At 41.4% G+C, this 27,261-nt stretch overlaps 1 protein-coding gene across 2 annotated transcripts in view; it reads left to right on the forward strand.

Annotated features, from left to right (window-relative positions):
* The window catches only part of LOC126162680 (CSC1-like protein 2), a 201,547-nt gene that overhangs the window by 112,627 nt on the left and 61,659 nt on the right, over window positions 1-27,261 (forward strand). For both annotated transcript variants that reach the window (XM_049919333.1, XM_049919334.1), the window contains exons 8-9: window positions 547-627; window positions 16,370-16,490. In XM_049919333.1, coding sequence (XP_049775290.1) covers window positions 547-627; window positions 16,370-16,490 — 202 coding nt within the window. The remainder of the gene's footprint in view (window positions 1-546; window positions 628-16,369; window positions 16,491-27,261) is intronic.

Below are 27,261 nucleotides of genomic sequence, written 5' to 3' on the forward strand. Positions count from 1 at the left end.
CATATTGTGGACGGCTGTGATACAATACGCCATTCTCTAGGGCTGCATCAGCGAATCAGCGATTCCATGCGATGGAGGGTGGATGCATGTATCCTCGCTAATGGAGGAGATTTTGAACATTTCCTGTAACAAAGTGTTTGAAGTCACGCTGGTACGTTCTGTTGCTGTGTGTTTCCATTCCATGATTAATGTGATTTGAAGAGAAGTAATAAAATGAGCTCTAACATGGAAAGTAAGCGTTTCCGGACACATGTCCACATAACATATTTTCTTTCTTTGTGTGTGAGGAACGTTTCCTGAATGTTTGGCCATACCTTTTTGTAACACCCTGTATATATGATAAGTTTATGTGAAGTAAGTAATTATACAATTTAAATATTGTGCAGGTAACTTGTAGAAATTACAAGCTGCCTCACAGAACATTTACATCACTATGAACATAATATTTTGTTAATGCAACTTGTAAATGCTTGTTGTTTCCATGAAAATCCTATGATTTGATTTGATTTCTACACCTTTTGTAATATTTTTCTTAATCATTTTCAGAGAAGCACATCCAGATGTAGAAGTTGATGAAGTACAATTAGCATATGACATAACAACAGTGAGTGCACTTGAGAAGCAGAGGTATTATATGTTATCATATTTACACCAACTCATAACTTTTTACAATATTTCTTTAATTTTATCCATTGTGGTTTTTATTCTAGATTTAAATTAGTAGTAGTAGTAGTAGTAGTAGAATGTTGTTGCTGTTGCTGTTGCTGTTGCTGCTGCTGCTGCTGCTGCTGCTGCTTCTTCTTTCACTCCAAACATTGGTTTCATGCAACTTCCCATGCTAGTCTATCCTGTGCAAGCCTCTTCACCTTCCAAATAACTACTGCAACCTACATCCTTCTGAAACTGCTTTCTGTGTTCATCACTTGGTCTCTCTCTACAATTTTTATCCCCTACACTTCCCTCCAGTACTAAATTGGTGATCCATTGATGTCTCAGAAAGTGTCCTGTCATCCCGTACTTCCTTCTAATTGGGTTGTGCCACAAATTTCTTTTCTCATCAATTCTGTTCAGTACTTCTTCATTGGTTATCTCATCTACTCATCTAATCTTCAGCTTTCTTCTTCCAGCTTATCCAGGTCCCACCTCCTTAATTTTAGCATTTTTTTCAGATTTAATCTACTGTTCATAACCATTACTAATGAGTTACTTTCATAAGATATGAAAGGTAAAATGTGGTTTTATTAAAATGCATGATGCATTGCAAGGCCTGAAGACTCTTATTAAAGTACTAATTGTGTTGGCATTTTTGCACATAGTGGTTTACATTATTCTTATTAGTTACATGTAGATTACTTTATTGACATAATTATGATCAAAATAAAACAATGAAAACTAAAGGTTTGAATATCAACAGTGTATGAAAAGATCGAGCTACTGTGAAGATGACACATTTAAGTTGCAGACAGGCTTTCTGGTCCAAGCTGTTGGAGTTGGGGGTTACGTGTGCTTGCTTGTATTAATGAATGAATGGTATGTGTTTTTCTTTTTCTGATAAAGACTGGGGCTGAAAATGTAGGTGTAGGTGTCTTTTAATTGTGCCTGTCTGCAACTTAATGTCATTTTTACAGTAAGTAGCAATCTGTCTTTTCCTAGATTATGATTAAAATAAACATATGTAACAAAATCACTTACTGGTTGTAGTATTAGTTGCAGAGGTTCAAGTTGAGATGGTTTATAATTTTGACTGGTTTCCTGAAAGACAGTAATATTCTGAGTAGAGCTATCTAAGTATGTTGCAAACCTTAAATATGTAAAAGAATAACTGTATTAACAAGCATGTCTCTTTATTCTAAGCTATTACTGTATTATTGTGATAGCTTCCTGTAGATTTTAGAGGTTACTTGTATGCTGTATGTGTTTATAACTGTTAGATTCTAGTCTTTTCAGGAAAAAAGAACTCTTTAAATTGCTGAAAAAACTGTGGCCATATAATTCATTTTGCTCATTTAAAGTAGTTTGATTCTTGTAAATTCTGTGTGAATTAAGTGGTAGCTAAAAACCTAATGGTTAGCTGCCAGTGCTCTAGATGTGTCATCAGTTTTAATCAACTTATGATTTTTTTTAATGGAATTTGGATGTTTGTCCATCCATATTTTTAAAATATTTCTTAAATCCATGATTTGAAACACATTAATATTCTTATCAGATGACAATGGAGAATCAAACAAACAAACAAAAAATTGCAGCTTAAGCCATGTTTGTCTGTGGGCTGTTATTGAATAAAAGTGTTAAGCTTTCAGACAAAATCTATTCTACAGCCGGCCGGAGTGGTCAAGCAGTTCTAGGCAGCTTCAGTCTGGAGCTGCGCGACCGCTATGGTTGTAGGTTCAAATCCTGCCTCTGGCATGGATGTGTGTGATGTCCTTAGGTTAGTTAGGTTTAAGTAATTCTAAGTTCTAAGGGACTGATGACCTCAGATGTTAAGTCCCATAGTGCTCAGAGCCATGTGAACCATTTTGAACCTATTTTACAAAGCTACTGGACCTAACAGCCTTCTCGTGCCTTGTACAAGGAATAACACTTACTAAAAAAATTATTAAGGAAGATTCTCAATTTCTATGCACACTTCTCATTCAGTCATGTGCATCTAACAAATTGAGAGGACAATTATAGTCACCAGGATGATGATGAGGATGATGATGAGGATGATGATGAGGATGATGATGAGGATGATGATGATGATGATGATGATGATGATGATGAGGATGATGATGAGGATGATGTGCCTGTTATTGCTGTTGTTGTTATCATCATCAGGAGAATCCGTTACAGTGGATACACTAGTGAAGTTATGCAGAGCGTTCAGTCTGGCTCTAAAGTCAACTGCTTTCAAACACATGCCCAGAAGGCCTGGACATCTCATAACTCCAACCTTGGTGAATTCCAAATTGACCATGTTCCCATTGCATGGAAAGTCCGCAAGTTCTATAACATAAAGGTTCTGAGAAATGACAATATAGACTCAGATCATTACCTTTTGAAGATTAAAGTTAGACTAATTTCAAGAAATAACAAGAAGGTTATTCCCAGAAAAAATGATAATTTTGACAGGCATGCTAAGAAGCAATCAAAAACTCGTCCACAGGTTCGAAACTTTAAATCCCAAGAACTAGGGACAATTAAGAGGCTCTAGTCATACAGCTAATGAGAACCACTCATGAAATCAAGAAAACATGCTTGCTGGGATGATGAATGCAGTGCAGCACGACAGGTTTCTTGACAGAAATGTAATTTCCAGAAAAAATGGAGTGAAAGGCATCAACTTTCTAAACGTGAGAAAGTTTGCATTAAAAAGCATCCTTGGAGTGAAGTGTGTGTTTGATAAAATCAATTGTTACTGACTGAACAAGAGTTCCAGGTAAGTAACACAATGTAACTTCTATAAAACCTTCAAACACAACCTGAACAAATAACAACCTCCATGAACCTACAGGTCTAAGATTCCAGAGGAAAAATAGCCCGTATTGATTAAGATAATTGCTAGAGTTTAGCTAGTAACTTTGAATGTTGTCTCAGCTGTGAGGCTCCAGAGACCACATTCATTTATGAGAACAATCCAAACATCCACCCAGATTCATCTCCATCCCTGAAGGAAGAAACTGCAAAGGTCATCCAAGCACTGAAGGCCAACAAGGGACCGGGTGGTGATCTGATGATTGCTGAACTGTGGTAGCATGCAGGGTATATGGCAATTGATAAACTTGTGATTGGAGGCTTTCCGGGCGTATGTGTTGTTTCCAGGGCTCTCGGGTGTCCAGCCAGAAGCGATCGTTGAAGTCCCACGATATTTTGGCGAATAACCTTTCCGCCATCATCAGGTGGTTCTAACAGAATGGTCTGTCTGCTCATTGGCAGGGCAGGGCAGGTCAGGGCAGGGCAGGGCAGGGCAGGGCAGGGAATTGACGCCTGACTGACGGACATAAATAACATTGACAATGAACAGACAGACCATTCCATCACAACCATCTGACGATGGCAGAAAGGTAATTCACCGAAATATCATGGGACTTAAACGATCGCATCTGGCTGGACACCAGAGAGCCCTGGAAACAATTGATAAACTTGTTGCAAGTATTCAAGAGATTTGGGAAAGTGAAAAATTTTCAACAATAGACTCTAAAGAATAGGATGGAACAAACTGATCCACAGTTGGGAGAATACCAAGGGGGTTTCAGGAAGGGTCGATCATGTGGTGAGCAGATTGTGAAGCTGGAGTCCATCATTTTGAACCCAAAACTCAGGAACAGGCAATTAGTGATGACCTTTCTCAATTTCAGAATGAGATATGACTCATTTGATCAAACCACACTATTTCAAATTCTAGAAGAGTGTGGCTGTTACAGCAACACAAAAGTAATTATTCAGCAAACTTCAGTAATTCTGTGTACAATAGGATTTTTGGTCAAACAGATGCTAAAATTTTTAACTACTTTTAGAGCAGATAAAGAGTCACTGAGTAGGAAATATAAAGATGATGTAATGCACTAGTAGAAATGCAGTGCTTCTAACATAGCAACAAGTTCCGATGTCATGATACCCAATATGCAGTATGCGCTTCTGACAGTCACTTGTTTTTGGGCCATCAATATAGATATACATTGCCTCTGGATACGGGCTTAAAAAATGCGGTGAATTTTTATTGTTAATGTGGGTCTCGTAATCACGGGTTATTACATTCACCTTAAACGATTTCAGTGGGAATGGGACACAAGAACTATTTAGTCTAGATGCTCTAATAACCTTCTTAGAAATTTCCTGTGTATTTAAATGTGCTTTAACTATGGAAAGGAGGAGGTTAGTGATCCAGAAGTGTCCAGCTATGTGATTAGGTTTTAAGTGATTGATTTCAGATTGATGGATTCATGTAAAGGGAGGAAGGGGGTCGTAATCTGTCTGTCCACTGCCCCCCTCCTCCCCCCCAGCTCTCAGGGAATGGAAAAGAATGTATTGTAGTCAGATGTTTTTCCTTCAAGAAAATGATTTTAAAAAAATTAGTATTACACAGGTTTTTAACGGTGTCCAACTGAAACTTATTATGGCTACTTAAAAGTCTCAATTTGTCATTCAAAATATTAAAAATACCCTATAATCACCCCCCCTCCCCACCACCCCTCACCTCATCCTACAAACTGTCTAAGGGAGCTCTTCAATCATATTGATTCTTTTTAAGAATGCTTCCCTGTATGCTGCCAACTTCTGCCTTTATTACAGCTCTACTGGCATTGCAGTTGTTGAACGTCAGCTACAGGGCACTATCCGTAAGGCGCAGTCTTGGGCTGTAGCGCATGGGTTTCAGTTTTCGGCAGCCAAGACCCGCGTTATGCATTTCTGCCGGCGCCGAACAGTCCATCCTGAGCCGCGGCTTTATCTTGCCGACGAACTCCTTGCTGTGGTGGAGACCCACAGGTTTTTGGGGGTGGTTTTCAATGCCCGGTTGACTTGGCTGTCTCATTCCAGCAGCTTAAACAGGCGTGTTGGCGGCATCTAAACGCTCTGAGGTGCTTGAGCCACACCCGCTGGGGCGCCGACTGATCTACCCTGTTGCGGCTCTACCAGGCGTTAATCCAGTCCCATCTGGATTATGGGAGCCTGGCTTATGGCTCAGCATCCCTATCTGCGTTACGGGTGCTGGACCCAATTCTCCACAGCGGGATACGCCTTGCCACTGGTGCTTTCCGCACCAGCCCTGTGGACAGCATACTAGTGGAGGCAGGTGTTCCTCCACTGCGGTTCCGGCGCCAACGTTTGCTGGCCGCTTATGCTGCCCATGTTCTAAGCTTGCCCGGGCATCCAAATTATCGTGTCCTGTTCCCGCAGTCAGTCGTCCATCTGCCAGACCGTCGGCCCCGGTCGGGTTGTCCGATCGCTGTACGCGTCAAGGAGCTTCTCTGCGGGCTTGGGTTTTTCCCTGTTCCACCTCCTTTCCGGGCGCCTCTGCGTACACCCCCGTGGTGTGTTCCTCGCCCTTGCCTTCGGCTCGACTTGGCACAGGGCTCGAAGGACTCGGTCCCTCCAGAGGCCTTCCGCCGCCGCTTTTATTTCATCCTGGCCACGTATCAGGGCTCTGGAATTGTTTACACCGACGGTTCGATGGTTGCTGGTCGTGTCGGGTATGCGCTAACTCTAGGGGACCATTCCGAACAACGGTCCTTGGCGGCTGGCTGCAGCGTTTACACTGCTGAGCTGGTCGCCATCTTTCGAGCCCTAGAGTATATCCGCTCCTGCTCAGGTGAGTCCTTCGTTATCTGTAGCGATTCCCTGAGCAGTTTACGAGCTCTCGACCAGTGTTTTCCTCGTTCTCGTCTGGTGATGGCTATCCATGAGTCCCTGCATACTCTTGCGCATTGCGGCCGCTCTGTGGTCTTTGTGTGGACCCCCAGTCATGTCGGTATCCCGGGCAATGAACATGTTGACCACCTGGCGAAAGAGGTCACGAGACAACCGTCTCTGGATGTTGGCCTCCCAGAGACTGATTTGCGGGCAGTCCTCCGCCGAAAAGTTTTTGCGCTTTGGGACGCTGAATGGCGCGATCGGATCACGGCCAATAAACTCCATGCCATTAAGGAGACGACGACTGTGTGGCGGTCATCCATGCGAGCCAACCGCAGGGACTCAGTCGTCCTTTGTCGGCTCCGCATTGGCCACTCCCGGCTGACACACAATTATTTACTGCGCCGGGAGGACCCTCCTGTATGTCGCTGCGGGGCGGCTTTGACAGTGGCCCACATTTTGTTGGCCTGCCCCCTTTTAGCTGTGGTCAGGCAGACATTTGCGCTGCCTGATACGCTCCCTGCCCTTTTAACAGACGACTCCACTATGGCTGACTTAGTCTTACGTTTTATTCGGGCAGGGGGATTTTATCATTTAATCTGAGTGTTTCTGTTTTATTTTATTGTTTTGTGCTGATTCTGGCATTTGGCCTATGATTTTAAACTGATTTTTTAATGTGTTTCTAAGTGGCTGGCTTTTCCTTTTTTATTTCTATGGTCGGCCACCCACTGTCACAGTCTGTGTGGTTTTAGTTCGTTTTGTCTTGTCTTTGTCTGTTTCTCTTGTTCTGTATCGTCTGTGATCTATTCTGTTCCTTGTTTTTTATTCTCTGAGGGTGTTCTTTGTCTATGGAAAAAGGGACCGATGACCGTAGCAGTTTGGTCCCTTTCATCCCCCAAACCAACCAACCAACCAACTTTTAAGAATAATTTTGCGGCAAATATACCACCAGCGTAGATGGATTGAGGATGACCATGTCCTCAACCAAGAATGCAATAGTGGACGTGGAATGCATTACGCCCAAACAAGCTCTCAACAATTTATACTGGCATTTACAAATTCTGCTGAGATAAATGTTAAGTGCAGATCTGTAACCACTCCCATAGGGGTATGGTCAAGTGTTAGTGCTGTGCTGATGCTCATGCCCCATCCAAGTCCTGTCATATCTGTGATGTTGATAGCCATCTAACATTTCTTAGCCACATATTTTGTGTGCATCTTCTGTGTTGGCTTATGGTCAGTGAAGAGTCTCTGATTTGACTACCATTTTTGAAGCGAAGTGGTGTGGGCCTAGTGCTAGTGCTGGCAGGTTCACTCTGTGCCTTGGAAACAATACTGCATTTGATTACCTGTGGATATATCAAGTGTGTTCCTTATGAGCCACTGTTGGAGTGCAAATATTGTGGTTGTCAGTTGTGACTTAGTCTTCTAGGGATGTACTTTCCATGTAAATAATATATATTATTTGTGTATTGCAGAACTTTCACCATCCTTAGGAATAACTTTTCTAAATTAGTGGTATAGATATTAAAGAGAAGATATGGCAAAACAGATCCTTGCGGGACCCCTTACTTGTAATTTGTGGTCCTAATATAAGCCCTTCATGTACAATAGTAGCAACCAGAGAGAAAAGATAACTGATATCCTGCAAATGGGTGGATTATGCATTGTTATTTGTTTTCTGACTGCCACTGAGAGTGCTTTGTTGTTGTGGGCACTGCTTAGGTCTGGGACTGAAGACACATGCATTGAAGGCAGGGCTTCCAATTTCCACTGAGAAAATGAAGGTAAGAGCATATGGAATAGGTTCCCACTTAAGAGTGGCTTGTAGACTTCTTAATAGAACCCGGTATGTTGTCCTCGATAGTGTGTGTTCATCAAAGACAAGGATATTGTCAGGAGTGCCCTGGGGAAGTGCAATAGGACTTCTATTATTGTCTGTATACATAAATGGTGTGGCGGCCAGGGCACGCACAATCTGTGATAATTTGCTGATGATGCTATAGTGTACGGGAAGGTGTTGAAGTGGAGTGACTGTAGGTGAATACAAGATGTCCTAGATGAAATTTCTAGCTGGAGTGATGAATGGCGACTAGCTCTAAATGTAGAAAAATTTAAGTTAATCCAGATGAGTAGGAAAAACAAGCTCATAATATTATAATACAGAATTAGTAGTGTCGTCCTTGTCATGTTGTTTAAATACTTGTACATAACGTTGCAAAATGATATGACGTTAAATGAGTATGTGAGGATTGTGGTAGGAAAGGTGAATAATAGATTTCAGTTTATTGGGAGGATTTTGGAAAAGTGTGGTTCATCTGTAAAAGAGGCCATGGGTTAAAGGAAGACATCAAAGCAATACTGAGGTGGGCTGCTAGATTTGTTACCAGTAAGTTCGAACTACACACAAGTATTATGGAGATGCCTGGAGAACTCAAATGGGAATCCCTGTAGGGAAGATGAAGTTCTTTTTGAGGAACACTACTGAGAAAATTTTGAGAACTGCCATTTTAAGCTGACTGCAGAACAATTGTACTGCTGTGTAAGAACCACAAAGATAAGATACAAGAAATTTGGATTCTTAGAGTGAGGGGAAAGAGACTGACTATATGCCTCTATTTGTGAATGGAACAGGAACGGAAATGACTATTAGTGGTACAGGATACCCTCCTCTGTGCACTTTACAGTGGCTTGTGGAGTGTGTGCATGTATGTGTATGTAGATGTAGACACATTTTATGAGAGACATAAAATCAGTACTAAGAGAACTGTAGGTTGGGCTAGGAAAAATTAAGCCGGCAGAAAAGTTTCAATACTTACATGAATGGATATAGCCTAACCTGTTGTAGAAAGAAGTTTTCTTGTCATTCATGAGCAAAATGGGAATGGCCTGCTAACTAACTAAAGACATCTACAATAAGAGATAAATATCCTAAAATGTCAAAATTAGACATTACTGCACTGCTGTTTGGCTTGAGGTTCTGTACATGACAAAGAGTCTTGAAATCTTTCTTTCTCTGGCCTTTAGTTTCTCCAGTGGACCTTTCTTCTTTATTTTAAGAAAAATCCTGGTCACATTGGAAACCAAGAGTACAGGGATTCGGAAAATGATTGCCGTTTATGCCCACATGCTATGAATGAGCCCAGGAAGGGTAATTAAAATGGTAGTGATGTACTTTCTTATCTTGAAAACCAAAGGGGGGATGGTTCACAGAAGTTGATGAAGATCTAAGATAACTTTAAGTTTCTCCTAAAGATGTCCAAATAGCCACTTAAGGAAAAACTATGAACCCACAAAGATTTCAAAGAAAAGCTGAAGCTGGAGACAGGGAAGGCATGAACCCAAGAGAGAGAAGAAAATTGCCAGAAATGAATGCATTGTGTGGTAGACAAAACTCTAAAACAGAAAGTTGAATTAACATGGTCCCTAGTTGATCAAAATGGAGAAATGATGATGATGATGATGATGATGATGATGATGATGATGATGATGATGATAGAGATAGACTACAAATAACAGTAATATTGTTGATTAGTTTAGCACATTTGAAGCAGTGTTTAGTGTCATCAGAAATAGAAGGGATATTGACAGAGGAGAAGATTGGAAATTACAATGACAATTGCTGTGAAGAAAAAACAGACTTTCCACAGAGAACTGTGTAGCAAGGGGAAAGGAAAGATGTTTGGGGGGGGGGGGGGGGGAGCTGTTGACAAAAGTGAGCTGCAGACAAGTGTACAGAAGAGAGTTATTGCTACAGATGGGCCATTAGCTATCTTTTGAAATTCAAAAGGAATTTAATTTTTCTGATATTTTGAGGAAGATCATTTCAAAGTCAGGTTCCTGACACAGAAAATGATTTTGGGAAAACTATTGTTATCTAGTGGTATAAAGAGGATTTTACTTTGTTGAGAACTAGTATTTCTGCTTTACTGTTCAGATAGTAGTCTGACCTGAAGATAAGTAAGAGGCAGTGCAGTGATTGAGATGATGATAAAGCAAATACAGGGTATAGTTATCCACACACTTCAGTACTGAGATGTTCTCTGGGACAACGACTTAACTAAAATCCAAATTACTCTGTAATTTTTACATATGACACTATCATGTCATGTATTCTGAAACCACAATATTCTGTTTATATTTGACAGGAATTCAGTCCATGTACAAAATTTTGAAATGAATAAAGAAATTACAAAAATATTTTATGCTCTTTACCTCAATCTCAATATATTTAATTGAAATAGTCGTTCCAGGGAACGCAGTAATTCCTTACAGTTGGGAGTGATACAGTGGAAATAATGAACATGACAGGTGTGTCACATATAAGCATTCCGTGCCAGTTACAGCCCACTTGATTTTGCCTACAAAAGTCCTTAAGGGTTAGGATCACCATAATCAAGTATGGTGATTCTAAGTGTTTCCTTCTAAGCCCAAGAAAGAGTAATCTTTTTTATATTTCTTTAGAGTGAAGTGATGCTGACATATTCTTTGCAGAAGGAGAAATAGTTATTCTATGCTGTTTACAGTTATTGGGGAAAAAAATTTGAGTTTTAGGGATAATAAGTCTCTCATAAGCAACTAAGATTGCTTGCATTTTAGATAGGTTAAGTTTCAAACCTATGTCCTATGTTCACTCTGATAAGTCAGGTAAGTCATCATTTACATGCTGGATGTCTGTGCATTGGATTGTTGGACTTGTATGTAGGTATAACAGAAGGTCATTGACACGGAAGTAATTTTAACAGTGGGAGAGAGTGGCCAGCACGTCGTTAACACGTAATGATAAAAATAATTCCTAAGAATTTCTTATGATTCTAAATACAACTGAGCAGTAGCTGCCAGGTCCAGCAAAGAGAATACACCTGATTCTAGAGACTAGCTTCCACGTTTTTATATGTATTTTCTCTTTTGCCATAGTTTTAGAGTGCATCCCTTTGGTTTATCAGTGTTGGAACGTTGTGAGCAAGACAAATATCTGATGGCAGAAAACTACTTTTTTTTAAAGTTGCAGTTTTTGGCTGTTGGTAGGCAGAGTTACGTGTATTAAGACATAGGCCTCAGGTGTCTTAAAATGACCATTGACAATAAATTGTTGGTGGAAAGGACTGATATTCTGTCTGCAAGGAAGAATGCAGGAGATCCGAGATAGTGGCACATCTCTCATTTATTACATTGAAGAAATATATGGAAATTAGAAAAACTTAAGATCAGTGTGATGGAAAATAAGTGACAGGCCCAGTGCTCCAAAAATGCCTGTGGGTAAAGTTGGGTCACATTTTTTGTTCATGCAAGATCAGCAGACAGGAGTTTTAATCCTTAGAGTAATCTTGTACTCTTTAAGTAATACGTTTGTGTTTTAAGGCTTCCAATCACATATTTAAACCAGTTATCATATCTATCCCCAAGTCTGATTTTTGTGTCAACAGTGCCAGCATCCACTTAGTGTTAAGCAACAAACCTCCTCCTCCATGTATCAGGAAATACTATATTATGTGCTTGGCAAGCAGTTGGGTCCTTCACAACTCCTCTCAAACCAGACTGCTAGTTGTGCCCAATAGCTTGCATAGTGTATTTATTAAATCCAAAAGTTTGTTAAACATCATGAACACAAAGCTATTAGGCTGTCAGTACACTATTGCCATTACAATCCCATTGAGTTTATTTCATCAAAGTAAAAATCGTACATTATGGGGAAAACAGTATGTTTGAAATTGAAGGCTTTGATAGTATCATGCTTGCAGCATGACTTCTGAAAGGGCAGAATGCACAAGATTTGCTGAGAGACTAAAAGCCAGGCTCCCAGTTAGTAATGGTCTTCATATCCTCATTTTTTTCGTAAAACTTATTATGTAGCTTCAAACAAAAATATTAATTGGTATTGATTGCATTCACCACATAGAGAAGGCATTAAACAGCAGACAGGCACATTTAATAGTAGACTGTTAGATTTTATATATTAGACAAAGTGCTTTAGCAGATGGGGCACATGCTTCTGCCTACATGCATGCACACACGCGCATGCTGTTACAGTGGACTTCATCTGATAACTAAAATATAAAAGTTTAATATGTTTGCCTGCTATTCACCTCTATGTGGTGAGTAGCAATCTATCCTAATTCATATTATCATTGTCATCAACACCATCTTCCCTTCTTCACTGCTGATTTTTTTCTGCAGAATTGAATTCAAAGTTCCACTAAAGGAAACATCTTCATTTTGCAACAAATTAACCAGTGTCTCCCCTGACCACTGAATCATTACCACTTACCAACCGCTTGATTTTGTGATCTATTCAGACTTGAAATAATTATGGTTACAAAGGAAAAAGAAATGCACTACTATGTTAATGTAACTTAGGCATCTAGCACTCTAATGTGGTACCTCTGCCATAACTTGCTGTATGGTGAAACCCCTGTCTTATTGTCTGTTGCTTAGTGAAACTGTTGCACTACTGATTTGCGTGCTGCTGCCACATATTGAAAACACAATTGGTTGATGCTGTAGCCTCTCCATTGCAGTGAGTGAAACCACAGCTGGCTACTGCTGCTTCATGTGATCCACTAGCAGTGTTGCACTATTGTTCCCACATGTACCAAACCAAGAGTTCTATGATGTATCCACACTTAACTGTTCAAAGTGGGCTTTTGCAGATAATGCTATCCTAGACTACAACACCTTCCTCTCTAGGGATTAGCATAAATTCTTATTGTTCCAGAATCTTATCTGTTATCGTCTATAGTCTATAGTATGGTACAGGTGAATTACTAATTTCTGGTAATATGAGTCCACAGCTTGTATATTATTTTAAAATTAAGTCATCTTGCTTTCAGCTGTAGTATTATTTGATAGTTGCAATTTTGTTGTTATGCCAGTTTCACACATCAGATTTTGATTTATATGTTTAGATTTTATTTTACAATTGCAATTTCGGCATTATGTCATTTTCAAGATAAGATTTTGATGCACAGGTTTATGAAAACCTATATGTCAAAATCTTGTGCTTGAAAATGACAGAATGCGAAAATTGCAGTTATAAAATAAAACACTAACAGCTGAAAGTAAGAGAAGTTCAGTTGAAAAAATAGGTGAAATAGTTAAAACTGCACACAGCTATGAAATGACTCTGATGTATAGAAGTTTCAAAGTTAAAATAGTAATTTGACAATCCACATACCTTTTAAACTTTTGGCAGTCAGAAAATTGACAAAAGTGCTCTATGCTTATTCAGACATTATGCAATAACAATGCTAAAGCCTACTTGTAACTGTTAAAACACCACCTTCCACTAATATTGTATCACATCAAAAATGTTTTAACTAAATACAACCAACTTTCTGCTCAACTGGCACATGCAGCTCCCTTAGCCACTGGCTGCAGGTACATGGGGAAACCCTTCCTTACTCCCTTGACTTGCCACCTGTGCTGACTGTCAGCTACATTCCACACTTTTATCTAAGGTGATGCATAGAGTCTATAATGTTACAGACTTCACTTGACAAGCCTGTTGGGTCAAGGTAAACAATAATGTATTCATTTAGCCTGCTGCTTAGTTTCAGGCTTGTAACTATTGAAAAGTGACCGATCACCTGTAATAACCTTGTAAATGAAGCTCGTGGGTCATTTGGGAATTGTTCTTTCAAGGGACAGCATACTTCCACTTGATGCTTATTTTGCTGGTCACCGAGAAGTACAGTCACTAATTTGCAGTGACTCTTCCCATTCCCAAATATTGTTAAATATCACTGGACTGAGCTCTAAAACAGCCCATTTAACTTCACCAGTTTTTCAGCTATGTCTTATCAGTCTTAAAATAACTTCTTTGATGTTCTTGATATTTTCATCTATTTAAGAAGTTGATGCGTGGCAGAATGAGATTTGCTAGCAGTTGTCGCTATTTCTGAAGCAAGAAAAGCCACCCTCAGACGTGAGGCTTTTTAAGTGTCATATTTATAAGCTGTTTACACATCACACAGTTACGAGGCATTTCTCTCAAGCAGGAAGCAAAATTCCACATTTGGGAATTGTTCACATAAATCTACCATTTTGAAAAATAGAGAGCAAAACTGCTAGGGTGAAAAAAGTCACTGTAGACAGAAAAAACATTCCTGAGCAATACTACAGGCAGTACTGAAGTACTGTTACAGAAGCATACTAGAACAGCTCCCTTTATCCCAGGAATGCTTGGGTACCTGTTCATAAGCATTCAGACTCCTTGATTTTTTAGTTAGTTGTGACTGCTTAAAGGGCATAACACAGGCAGAATCTCCAACAGATAAAACAGTTGCTTAGGTAGTTCTTTTTTACTGCAATAAAACCAGGTCAACTCTGATTGTCAGCAGGGAATATGTAATATGACACACATTTATCAGAAGACTGAATGGATTGATGAAAGAAGCTACCTCTGATCTTCAGCTATGGGAGTCAAAAATTCTAAATGCTCTAGATGAACATCTTTACTGGAAACAATGTTGGATGCAGTTATTTCTGTTGTTGGGTCCTCGTCAAGAAATTTGTTCTCGTGTTTCCTCAGACTTTGTGTGAATAGAGGGAGACTGTTCCCATAAAAGCTTCATTAATGATAGTGCTATGTTTTCTGTGATTTATAAAATAGATTGCCATGTTGTATGCATTTGGGATTAAGAGAAGTATCATTAGTCTTGGAGCACATTTGTGAATGCATTATAGTGAATGAATTTTGTGCTACATTGTCTACCAGTGTTTGTAGGCAAAGTTCATTTCAGAGTGAGCAGTCACTGATAATGTGTACTCACACATGCTGAAATTAACAGTTTCTGTCACAACTGTGTGAAATGTGTGTTGACTTTACTTTGCAATGTATTGTTGCTCAAACCTACTTTTATTGAGATATGTCTCATCAATTTTTTGTTTATTTATAGACACAGTCACATTCTTATGACACAGTCCTATGTGATTTTTACAAAATAATCAATCACTCACTTCATTGACAAAATGTCATTTTTTTCCTAAATATGTCTGATCATTCAAATGTTGCACTTCCACAGCAGTGAGTTGGATGTGTCCCCACATCTCCCCTTCATTTTCCTCCACAAGTACCCAATTAAGCTTAATTTTTTATGTAAAAAAAGTGTACTTGTACCTTCATGTCTCAAATGTCATGTGATATTTGAAGAGTTGTGACTAGTAGTCATGAAAGCAATTGCTGGTCTTGTGAGAAATTGGGACCTGTGTAATAAGACTTAAGATACTGAAATGATTTGTGTTGTAGACTATAGAGTAGCCACATGAAATGCCTGTAAGTTTTGTTGGAAACACTTTTTGTTTTTTCAAATGATACCAATATTTATGCTGTGTCAGTCGCAGTTGTTGAATGTAGTGTTCCGAAACCTTAAATTGCATGTAAATAACTCTGTACTTTCTCCTCAGGGTAGGGGTGGGGTTGTAGCAGAATGCCTGGACAAGAAAAGTGTTAGGAAACATGAGAAGGTGTGCCAAGAGGTTGAACAGGATAAGATAAATGAAGAAAAATATGAGTTCTGTTGTCTTTTTGTGTCATATTGTGTTTCTTGATATTTCACTTTTTCATTACCTTTCTCCTTGCGAACGGTCTGCCCGACGGGAGGCCCTAGCCACACGACATTTCCATTTTTTCCTTGTCTACTTTGAATATCTCTCTCCCTCCCCCCCCCTCCCTCCCTCCCTCCCTCCCTCTCTCCCCTAGCGTCTGGAGTTCCTCTGTCTCCCCTGTTGCATTCCATTATTGATTTCCCTGTCACTATGGTCGTCTGATCATATAACCAAATGATCATACAGTTTAAATTTTGTGCTGTCGCTTTGTTCTGGTGATAACTGAGTTGATACATTAACTATATAGGTGTGTAACAAAATTAAAGTTAAAACTTACATTTTATGCTCCTAGTGGTAAATTGTGACACACTGTGTTAGCAGTCTTCTCAAATCTGCATATGCCTTAGACTTGGCACAGATTCCATAGTTTTGTGAGTTGTGTTTTGCATAAATAAATTACTTTTGGAGTAACATTCATTTTGTTTTATTGCAGAGAAAAAGCTTATCAGGCAAAGCTGTATTGTGAGAATTACTTAAAAACAAAGAATGAAAGGTTACTAATGAGACCATATGCATGTGGAAGTATCTGCTGTTGTGACTCCTGCTGCCCACCTGTGAGTTATGTCTATTAATACAATTATGTAATTTCAAATTAAAGGTTTTACTGATGGATTGGCCAAGAAACCAGATGTTTTCTACATTTTAAGTGTGTTTTCACAACTACAAATATTTACAAAAGAAGCAGAAACATTCTGTTAAATTTGAAAGTTTTCTCAGTGCTGTGGTGGTGGTGGTGGTGGTGGTGGTGGTGGTAGTGGTTGTTTAGAAAAAGGTTTCTGATGTTTCACAAATTTATATTTATTTACTAATGAAGTAATGAACCAGCTATATTTCTTGGGTCATCATCTTCTTATTAAATGACCAAACTCGCATTTCTTTCCCTCTTCTCTGAAAGTTTTAGTTACACAAATATTAGATTAAAATTATAATTTCACCTTTATTTTTCATCTCTTATTAAATTCATTACATGAAAAACTTTTATCTTTTAATTAAAGCTAACTGTTTCAGTGTGATGTTAAAAAAATAGTACTTTCTTATGTAAATAGTCTACATGTTATAATTTTTTATATTTTTTACCTCCTGTATAAATGATACCATTGTAAGTCGCATGTCATTACATTTGTGTTTGGGATGTTCTTTTATAACTTGCTGATAACATAAGAAGCCAAATGCTGGTTCATGGTCAAACAAATAAAATTGTACGTAACGCAAGGAAGTGTTTCCTATTCATAATGTTTAGTTTTATTATTACAGGTCTATTACTAGTTCACCAGCTTTCGTACCAGTCATACATAGTCAACCATACATGGAAATTAGGCTTACTCCAACATAGATATTTGTAATAACAGCAGTCAAAGGAGGGTTAAAATTACATGGAAAGTGGAAGGAAATTTTCAGTACATATTTAAGAAAACTGTTATAGTGACATAGTAGTCTTCATTCCCAAAACTGCACTTCTGGTTTATAGAGACTGCAACTGCATGGTACTAGTGGCCATGTGCTACAAAACTTTGTAGCCTAATGAAAAATACAGGGTGGAATAATGACATTATTATCAAAAGATAGATTGCTGCTTACAGCAAAGAAGACAGGTTAAGTTGCAGACAGGCAGAATTAAGACATTTACCTAAAGCTTCTGGCCACAGCCATCGTCAGCAAAAGAGAAGCACGCCAGTCATACCCACAAGCAAGCACACCACATGCACGTATGACTGCCAACTCCAGAATCTCAGGCCAGAATGCCTCTTTGCTGTGTCACTGTGTCAGTTGCAGTTGTTTATTGTAGTTTTGAAGCTGCTTGTAAATAATGGTGTACTTTCTTATTTGGAAGGGGAGGGGGGGGGGGGGTGAAGCAGAATGGAAGGGCAAGAAAAATGAAAGAAATTATTTCAGCCCGAAATGCTGCGGTTGGCCATTTGAAGCTTTATTTATGTGTCTTTTAATTGTGCCTGTCGGCAACTTAACGTGTCTTCTTTCGGTAAGTATCAATATGTCTTTTTCTACATTGTGGAGATTCCTATCTGGAGTTTCTATTGTTTAATATTATGAAAAGGATAGATTGCTACTCACCATACAGAGGAGATGTTGAGTCAGATGGGCACAACAGACTGCTAAACAAGTGAGCTTTTGGCCAAAAGGCCTTCTAAAGTAGACACCACACAAGCACAGCTCACAAACATAAGACCACTGGCTCTGGTGACTAAGGTTGCACTGCGAGCAACTGCACATGATGAGAGAAGCAATTTTGGTGGTAGGGGTAAGGAGGTGGCTCGGGTAGGGAGGGGGAGGTACAACAGGGTAGGGAGGGGATAGTGGGAGTGTGCAGGGACATGGTGGGGCAGGTTAGGTTCAGTTAGGAGGTTAGACAGAGGGGAGGGGGACTAGAAAAGGAAAGTAGGAGATGGGGGGAGGGAAAGAATGTGTGTGTGTTGGTGAAACAGAAGGCTGTGTAGTGCTGGAATGGGAGCAGGGAAGAGGATATTTGGGTGAAGCACAGTGGCTCACGAAGTATGAGGCCAGAGGGGTTACAGGAGCATAGGACATATTGCAAGGACAGTTCTCATCTGTGCAGTTCTGAAGAGCTGGTATTCGTAGGAAGGATCCAGATAATGCAAGCTGTGAAGCAGTAATTGAAGAAGAGAATTTCATGTTGGGTAGTATGCTCAGCAACTGGACGGTCCAGCTGTCCATTGGCCACAGTGTGTTGGTGGCCATTCATGCTGACAGAAAGCTCGATGGTTATTGTGCCACGTAGAAAGGAGCACAGTGATTGCAGTTTCATTTGTAGATCACATTACTGCTTACATAGGCAGCCCTGATTTTTATGTGATAGGTGACACATGCTACTAGACTGGAGTAGGTGGTGGAGGTGGAGGTGGTGGTGGTGGGGGTGGTGGTGGTGGGAGGCTGTGTGGGACAGAATTTGCATCTAGCAGGATTTTTCAGCTATGAGGGGATGTGGTGGATGTTTGGAGGCTGTTGTAGAGGTTGTGGTAATCAAAGGCAGGAGTGGCTGGTGAACAGGTTGGAGAATTCTTTGACGCGGAGGCCACACTATGCACATGTATTTAACAAGTCTTGCGTATAGGTCTGGTACAGGAATATGAGCTATGAGGAAGGGGTTGGGAGCAGGGTTGGAGTAGGGATGAAAGAGGATATTGCATAGGTTTGGTGGGCTGTTGAATACCACTCTGGAAGGAGTGGGAAGGGCAGTGGGTAAGATATTCCTCATATGGAGAATATGATTCAGTTGCTCCAGTCCTTGGTGGCACTGAATCACAGGGGAATGCACCTTTGTGGCCATATGATGAGGCTCTGGAAGGTGGTGGGTGAGTCGAGAGATAAGGCATGGGAGATTTGATTCTGTAAAAGGTTGTGAGGGTAAAATTATGGTCTGTGAAGTACTCAGTGAAACCCCTGGTATTTTTGGAGACACACTGCTTGTTGATATAAATGCAATGGCCACAGGTGGCTAGGCCGTGTGGAAGAGGCTGCTTGGTATCGAATGTGTGGTAGCTGTCGAATTGGCAGTATTTCTGATGATGTTTGGTAGTGGTGATGTGGATGGGGGTGCTGATTTAGCCACTTTTGAAGTGGAGGTAAACTGAGGAAGCTGAGTTGTTTGGTTGTGAAGGACCATGTGAAGCAATTGGGGAGAAAGTATTGAGGCTGTGGAGAAATTTAGATAGGGTGTCGTCACACTTGATTCAGATCATGAAGATGTCAACCTACTCTCCTATTTAAGACACAAGCCATTTCCTCCACAGATTATACACAATTCCTGTTCCTTTCCTACATAGTGGCCTGCTCATTGCTATTGATGCCACCTTGCTTTATACTAACAACCCTAATGCCCATGGCCATGCCACTATTGAACACTATCTTTCCCAACACCTAGTGGATTCCAATCCTACAATCTCCTTCCTGGTCACCATGAATTTTGTCTTGGGAGGCATCACTACAATTGCACCTGCATGGCACCATCCTATGCCAATCTGTCTATGGATCATCTAGAGGAATCTTCACTAACCCCCCAGAAACTCAAACCCCTTCAGATCCACAGATAACATCTTCATGCTCTGGATTGCAGGTGAGGACACCTTCTCCCTCATTCACTTCATGTGATCCTCCTCAGCTCAACAAACCACCTTCCTAAACGTTGGCCCCCATCTCAAAGATTGCTATGCCACTACCTCTGTCTATATCAAACCTACCAAACACCAGCAGTGCCTCCACTTAGACAGCTGCTACACATTCCATATCAAGAAGTCCCATCCATACAGCCTAGCCACCCATGGCTGTCGCATCTGTAGTGATGATCAGTCCTTGTCCAAATATACAAAAAGGTCACACTGAAGCCTTCACAGACCGAAATTACCCTCCCAACCACGTACACAGACTGTGACCTCCCATGCATTCTCTCTCCAATCACCCACTACCTCCCACAGTTCCACCATCTGACCACAAAGGAGTATTCCCCTCGTGACTCAGTACCACCCAGGACTGGACCAACTGAATCACCAGGGTTTGGATTACCTCTTGTCATGTCCTGAAATGAGGAATATCCTACCCATTATCCTTCCCACCCCTCCCACAGTGGTATTTTGCCATCCACTGAACCTTCACAATATCCTCATCAGTCCTTACACCACCTTGTAATAGACCTAGATGCAAGCCCCGTCTAATATGCCCTCCCATGACCATCTACTACAGTCTTGTCACAAACATCACCTGTCTCATCAAAGATAGGGTTATCTGTTACAGTAGTCATATGATCTACACGCTAAGCTATAACCACTGCGCTGCATTCTGCATGGGCATGACGACCAACAAGCTGGCTGTCTACATGAATGAATAGCCACACAAAACCTGGCCAATAGACATCTGGTTCACATAGTTGCTGAGTATGCTACCCAACACATGGTTCTTCACTTCATGACTGCTTCACAGTCTGTGTTATCGGGATCCTTCCTACCAACACCATCTTTCTGAATTGCACCGATGAGAACTCTCCATGCAATATATCCTAAATTCCCATAACACCCACATGGCTTCAATCTTCGTTACACCCTGTCCTTCTCAAAAGCTCACTTGTTTAGCAGTGTTTTTGTTGTGCCTGTCTGCTACTCCTCTCCTCTGCATGGTGAGTATCAATCTATCCTTTTTATAATATTGTCTTCATAACATAATGTGAAGATGGTTTTCCACCTTGCATGCAAAACTGTGGAGAGGCCACGGCTACACAAAAGATTCCTTAGGACTAAGAACACCTGGTTTTATGCGGCATTACATGTAATGTGACCACCAAAACATCAGCCAAATGCAGCCCTACATTTTGAATGGATTGTTTAAGTTCAGAAGAACGCGAAATCCCGAAGATTGGCTAAAATTTACAGATGCGCAAAATTTGGCACGGACTTCAATGCGAGATGCCTTTAATAAGTTCCACAACTAAACATTGTCTCAAAGTTTGGTAGAAAATCTGAAGAAATTCTGGTCGCATGTAAAGTACACAAGCGGCAAGATGCAGTCAGTACCTTCGCTGCACAGTGCTGATGGCACTGTTACCTGTGGTGTCACCGCCAGACACCACACTTGCTAGGTGGTAGCCTTTAAATCGGCCGCGGTCTGCTAGTATACGACGGACCCGCGTGTCGCCACTGTCAGTGATTGCAGACCGAGCGCCGCCACACGGCAGGTCTAGAGATACTTCCTAGCACTTGCCCCAGTTGTACAGCCGACTTTGTTAGAGATGGTTCACTGACAAATTACGCTCTCATTTGCCGAGACGATAGTTAGCATAGCCTTCAGCTACGTCATTTGCTACGACCTAGCAAGGCGCCATTATCAATTGCTATTTATCTAGTGATGCCTGTACCGTCAGACCGATGTACACCAGTTATGGATTAAAGTTAAGTATTCCAGCAGCAACGTACCTTATTGGCTATATTAATTACATTGTCCTGTTCCAGACCTCACGCCAGCCTGCGTGAGCTTAAACGCATGCTTTTCGGCTACCAATCATAGTGGCTTGGCTGTCTTGCCAAGTCGCAACATTACCGACGACTGTGCCACTGAAGTGGAGTTATTGAACACAGTTTTCAAAAATTCCTTCACCAGGGAAGACAAATGGAATATTCCAGAATTTGAAACACGAACAGCTGCTAGCATGAGTTTCTTAGAAGTAGATACCTTAGGGGTTGCAAAGCAACTCAAATCACTTGATACGGGCAAGTCTTCAGGTCCAGATTGTATACTGATTAGGTTCCTTTCGGGTTACACTGATACAATAGCTCCCTACTTAGCAATCATATACAACTGCTCGCTCACTGATAGATCTGTACCTACAGATTGGAAAATTGCGCAGGTTGCACCAGTGTTTAAAAAGGGTAGTAGGAGTAATCCATCGAACTACAGACCTATATCATTGACGTCGGTTTGCAGTATGGTTTTGGAGCATATACTGTATTCAAACATTATGAATCACCTCGAAGGGAACGATCTATTGATACGTAATCAGCATGGTTTCAGAAAACATTGTTCTTGTGCAACACAGCTAGCTCTTTGTTCGCACGAAGTAATGGCCACTATCGACAGGGGATCTCAAGTTGATTCCGTATTTCTAGATTTCCGGAAAGCTTTTGACACCATTCCTCAAAAGCGACTTCTAGTCAATCTGTGGGCCTGTGGGGTATCATCTTAGTTGTGCAACTGGATTCGTGATTTCCTGTCAGGAAGGTCGCAGTTCGTAGTAACAGATGGCAAATCATCGAGTAAAACTGAAGTGATATCAGGTGTTCCCCAGGGAAGCGTCCTGGAACCTCTGCTGTTCCTGATCTATATAAATGACCTGGGTGACAATCTGAGCAGTTCTTCTAGGTTGTTCGCAGATGATGCCGTAATTTACCATCTAGTAAGGTCATCCGAAGACCAGTATCAGTTGCAAAGCGATTTAGAAAAGATTGCTGTATGGTGTGGTAGGTGGTAGTTGATGCTAAATAATGAAAAGTGTGAGGTGATCCACATGTCTTCCAAAAGAAATACGTTGGAATTCGATTACTTGATAAATAGTAAAATTCTCAAGGCTGTCAATTCAACTAAGTACCTGGGTGTTAAAATTACGAACAACTTCAGTTGGAAAGACAACATAGATAATATTGTGGGGAAGGCAAGCCAAAGGTTGCGTTTCATAGGCAGGACACTTAGAAGATGCAACAAGTCCACTAGAGAGACAGCTTACACTACACTCGTTCGTCCTCTGTTAGAATATTGCTGCGCGGTGTGGGATCCTTACCAGGTGGGATTGAAGGAGGACATCGAAAGGGTGCAAAAAAGGGCAGCTCGTTTTGTATTATCATGTAATAGTCGAGAGAGTGTGGCAGATATGATACGCGAGTTGGGATGGAAGTCATTAAAGCAAAGACGTTTTTTGTCACGGTGAGATCTATTTACGAAATTTCAGTCACTAACTTTCTCTTCCGATTGCGAAAATATTTTGTTGAGCCCAACCTACATAGGTAGGAATGATCATCAAAATAAAATAAGAGAAATCAGAGCTTGAACAGAAAGGTTTAGGTGTTCGTTTGTCCCGCGCGCTGTTCGGGAGTGGAATGGTAGAGAGATAGTATGATTGTGGTTCGATGAACCCTCTGCCAAGCACTTAAATGTGAATTACAGAGTAATCGTGTAGATGTAGATAGACATGAAAAAGAGCCACCTCAGCTGCACAGACAAGATGACAGTAGTGTAACATATCACATTTGAAGGACACTTGTATGACTTCAGAGAAAGAAATGTGCTGTTACTCTGAGTGTTTGGGTTTCTGTAATCAAGGAAGTGGTGGAAATAAGAGTGCATGAAACTCTGAACGGTGACAGGTCCACATGGGACGTCATATTATCAAAGATTTGTGAGGAGTGGAGCACCGCCAATGGACAGGATTAACTAACAAAACTGGGAATCTATGCATAGTCACTTCTGCACCAGCTCTATCCCCACCACTTGGGATTCTCGCTTCTGAGCGCTCTTGATTAGCCTGGTGTGATTCTGAGAGATGTTACATGAAATGGATCAACAGCAGCAGCAGCAGCAGCTGCAACACATACACTTTGCCAGAAAATGATAATTAGGAAACTGACTCAAGACATCACTCCAGATTGATGTTACTTGCCTGATTTGCAGAAATGAATTCATCAGTGTAGTTTGCCAAGAAAGCCTGCACTTGCAACTTATAGTGTTTGCAGTATGTTAACCATATAAAAAGGATCCTCCTAAAACTGGAGTCTTACTCATCAGTACTATTTCTAAAGCACTGAAGAATGAACTGCTTTGATTTCACTTTTTAAAACCAAGGATTGATAAAAGTTTGAGGCTATTGCAGTGTCACATTAACTCCCGTCCAGAGAAAACCCTGGAATGTGTAATAAAGTGCCTTCTCTATCTTGATAGATCACCAGCTGCTCTGTCTGAATTTTGGAAATTCCATTCTTGTTAACCACACATTACAAGAAGTGTGTGAAAGTGTCTGCACCGCCACCTGGAGGCAAAGTAGTCCATTCAAACAGAATGAATAGGGACATTTATTTCCAGTATACTGTATAGATATTGTATCAGTAATATTTTGTCAGATAACTTTGTGAGTGGTGTCTTACAGGCTTCTGTTTTTGACTGTTTATGCTGTCAGTATCAGTAGTGCACAAATGATGATGATGATGATGATGATGATGATGATGATGATGAACCATGTCCATGTTTGTGGACAATATTGTAATAAGTTTCTTCATTTTCGGGCTTAAGATAGGCTGGTGTGTGGTTCAACAGGCACAGAAGGCTATGGATTTTATTCAGTCTGACCTCCTTCGCTCCCCCTTCCTGCCCCCTCCCCCATAATCTATCTGCCATAACTGTAGGTGAGGAATATCATTTATAATAAAAAGAAAAAGGAATTGAGCTCTCTTGGGCTTCTGTTCAGTGACAAATTGAGCTTACAAATCTGAAGATAGTCAGTCATAGCTGTAAACTCTTGGGGGTGTTTGTGGAGATAATACAGATCAAATACATTCCAATTCTGAATCCTTTAAGCATCCCCAGCTTAACTTTTGATGTATACTTTTTGATCCAAGGTTTAGGTTTAAAACAGTTACTTAATAAGACCACCTCTATGTTTAGCATGAGGTGGATGAACCATCATTTGGCATGCTTTGGAGATTTCTGATGATGTTGCATATACAATAGCTTGTCTCTCCTGTTACTTCTGTTCACAAGCAGTGAGGCCATTCAGGGGATACATGCAAGGTAGGATGATGAAGCACTTCATGCAGCTTCAGTGAGTACACCTATGTATACCCCACTGAGAGTCCAGGGGTTAGAATAACCCAGAAGTATTCTTGCCTGTCATAACAGGTGACTAAAAGGAGTCTCACATGTTTCGGCCTTTATGTGATGGTCCACTGTGGGGTTTAACCACCATTTTTCAAAATTTTCCGGAAGAGCGGGCCAATTGGAGGAAGGGCACCTTACATGGTAATCGTGTCCATGGTGCATTGAGATCTTTAGCCCACTTTATCATCGTCACATTGCAGTCCCGTCCGTCCTCCATCTCTTGGACGAGGACACTTTCCTGGGTGCGTTTTCCACCATGCACTACACAATGTCGCTTTCTGTGCCGACAATGACCATGGACTTCTTTGCACCTCAAATCCAGCACAGTAGCCAGTCCATTGTGGTGGAGCTGCCATGTACCCTGTTGGTTGTAGCACCCTGACAACACAGGGATCACTCTGCTGATGCCTGTGCCATTAACTCCCGACGTATGCCAAGGAGTAGATGCCCGTCACCATGGGGAATCGGGACTCCAGGCAATGGCGATCGTGCCAGGTGGCCTTTGCTGCGTCTGGGTGGCGCCCGTGGGGAGGGCCCGTGGTCGGAGTGAGTGGCATCAGGGCGATGACACGCCATGAAGCGTAGTATGTCATCTGTTGCTGGTGGTCGCCGCCAGCAGTCTATAAGCGGGCAAAGTCTAACTTTAATGCTAAGAAATAGGACCCCCAAGTCATTCCCCTTCCTGACCACACTATGGGAGGAATGCCAGGCTAAGGATAGCAGTGAAGCTTATTCGCCCCAGTACCTCGTATGTACGAGAGTTGATGGGGAATCTTTCATGTCCATGAAGCCTCCGTTTTTTCTGGAGCATTTAGAGGACAAGTTTGGGGAGGTGGAGGGCTTGTCCAAAACACACTCTCGGTCAGTTGTGATAAAAAGCAGCATCCTGTACCCAATCACGGGCATTACTTGCTTGTGGCAAATTGGGGGATGTTTCTGTTACTATCATGCCTCATAAGAGCCTAAATATGGTCCAGGGTATTGTATTCCACAGGGACCTTCTATTGCAGTCTCAAGATAAGCTGTGCACCAATTTGGAGTGGTGAGGTGTTCATTTCATCCGGCATGTCAATCAGGGTCTGAGGGATAACCAGGTTGCCACCGGCGCCTTCATCATGGCCTTCGAAGGTGACACATTGCCTGAGAAGGTAAAGATGATGATATACCGTCCTGACGTCAAGCCATATATCCCTCCCCGATACGGTGCTTTAAGTGCTGGAAGTTCAACAATATGTCTTCCACCACTGTACTTCCAGTCCCAACTGTCGATATTGTGGACGTCCAGCACATCCCTTGCTCACCAGACTGCATGATTTTACAGAAAGATAGGAAAATCATGAATATAAGACCCTGAACCGACTAGCCTACACTGAAGCTAAGAGGGAATTCGAGCACTTACATCCTGTGGCTATGAACTCATCATACGCCGCTGCTAAAAGAACAGTTGTCACCCCATCAGTTCCTCGAATTCCTATCGCCTCTCAGAACTGGGATACTACACCTGCCCCCTTGATGGTGGGGGGCACTTCCGTGCCTGTTGCCCTCGCACCACCTACTTCGGGAGCAACACCCCCCGAACCATCGAGGATTTCTGTCCCCACTTCTGAGCCGGAGGAGTGTAAGGCTTCTTTGGTCCTTCTCGCTAAGAAGGGCTCCCTTGGGGTTGCTCCCTTCCCTGGTTTCTGCTAGTGGGAAAGATCGCACCCGCCAGTGGCTGAAGAGCCCAAAAGCAGCTGGTCGTAAGGCTTCACACTCATTCTCAGTCCCACAGACTGATTCAGTGAAGTTCTCCCAGCCAGGGAAACCCAAGGAACAGCGCCAGAAATCAAAAAGAAGACCCCTAAGAACTAGGAACTTGTGGTGGCACCCACACCACTGCTACCTACAAGCTCTGCATCTGAGGATGGGGTGGAGATTCTGGCAGCCACTGAGGACTTGGATCTT

The sequence above is a fragment of the Schistocerca cancellata genome, chromosome 2 (assembly GCF_023864275.1).
Source record: "Schistocerca cancellata isolate TAMUIC-IGC-003103 chromosome 2, iqSchCanc2.1, whole genome shotgun sequence".
NCBI lineage: Eukaryota > Metazoa > Arthropoda > Insecta > Orthoptera > Acrididae > Schistocerca > Schistocerca cancellata.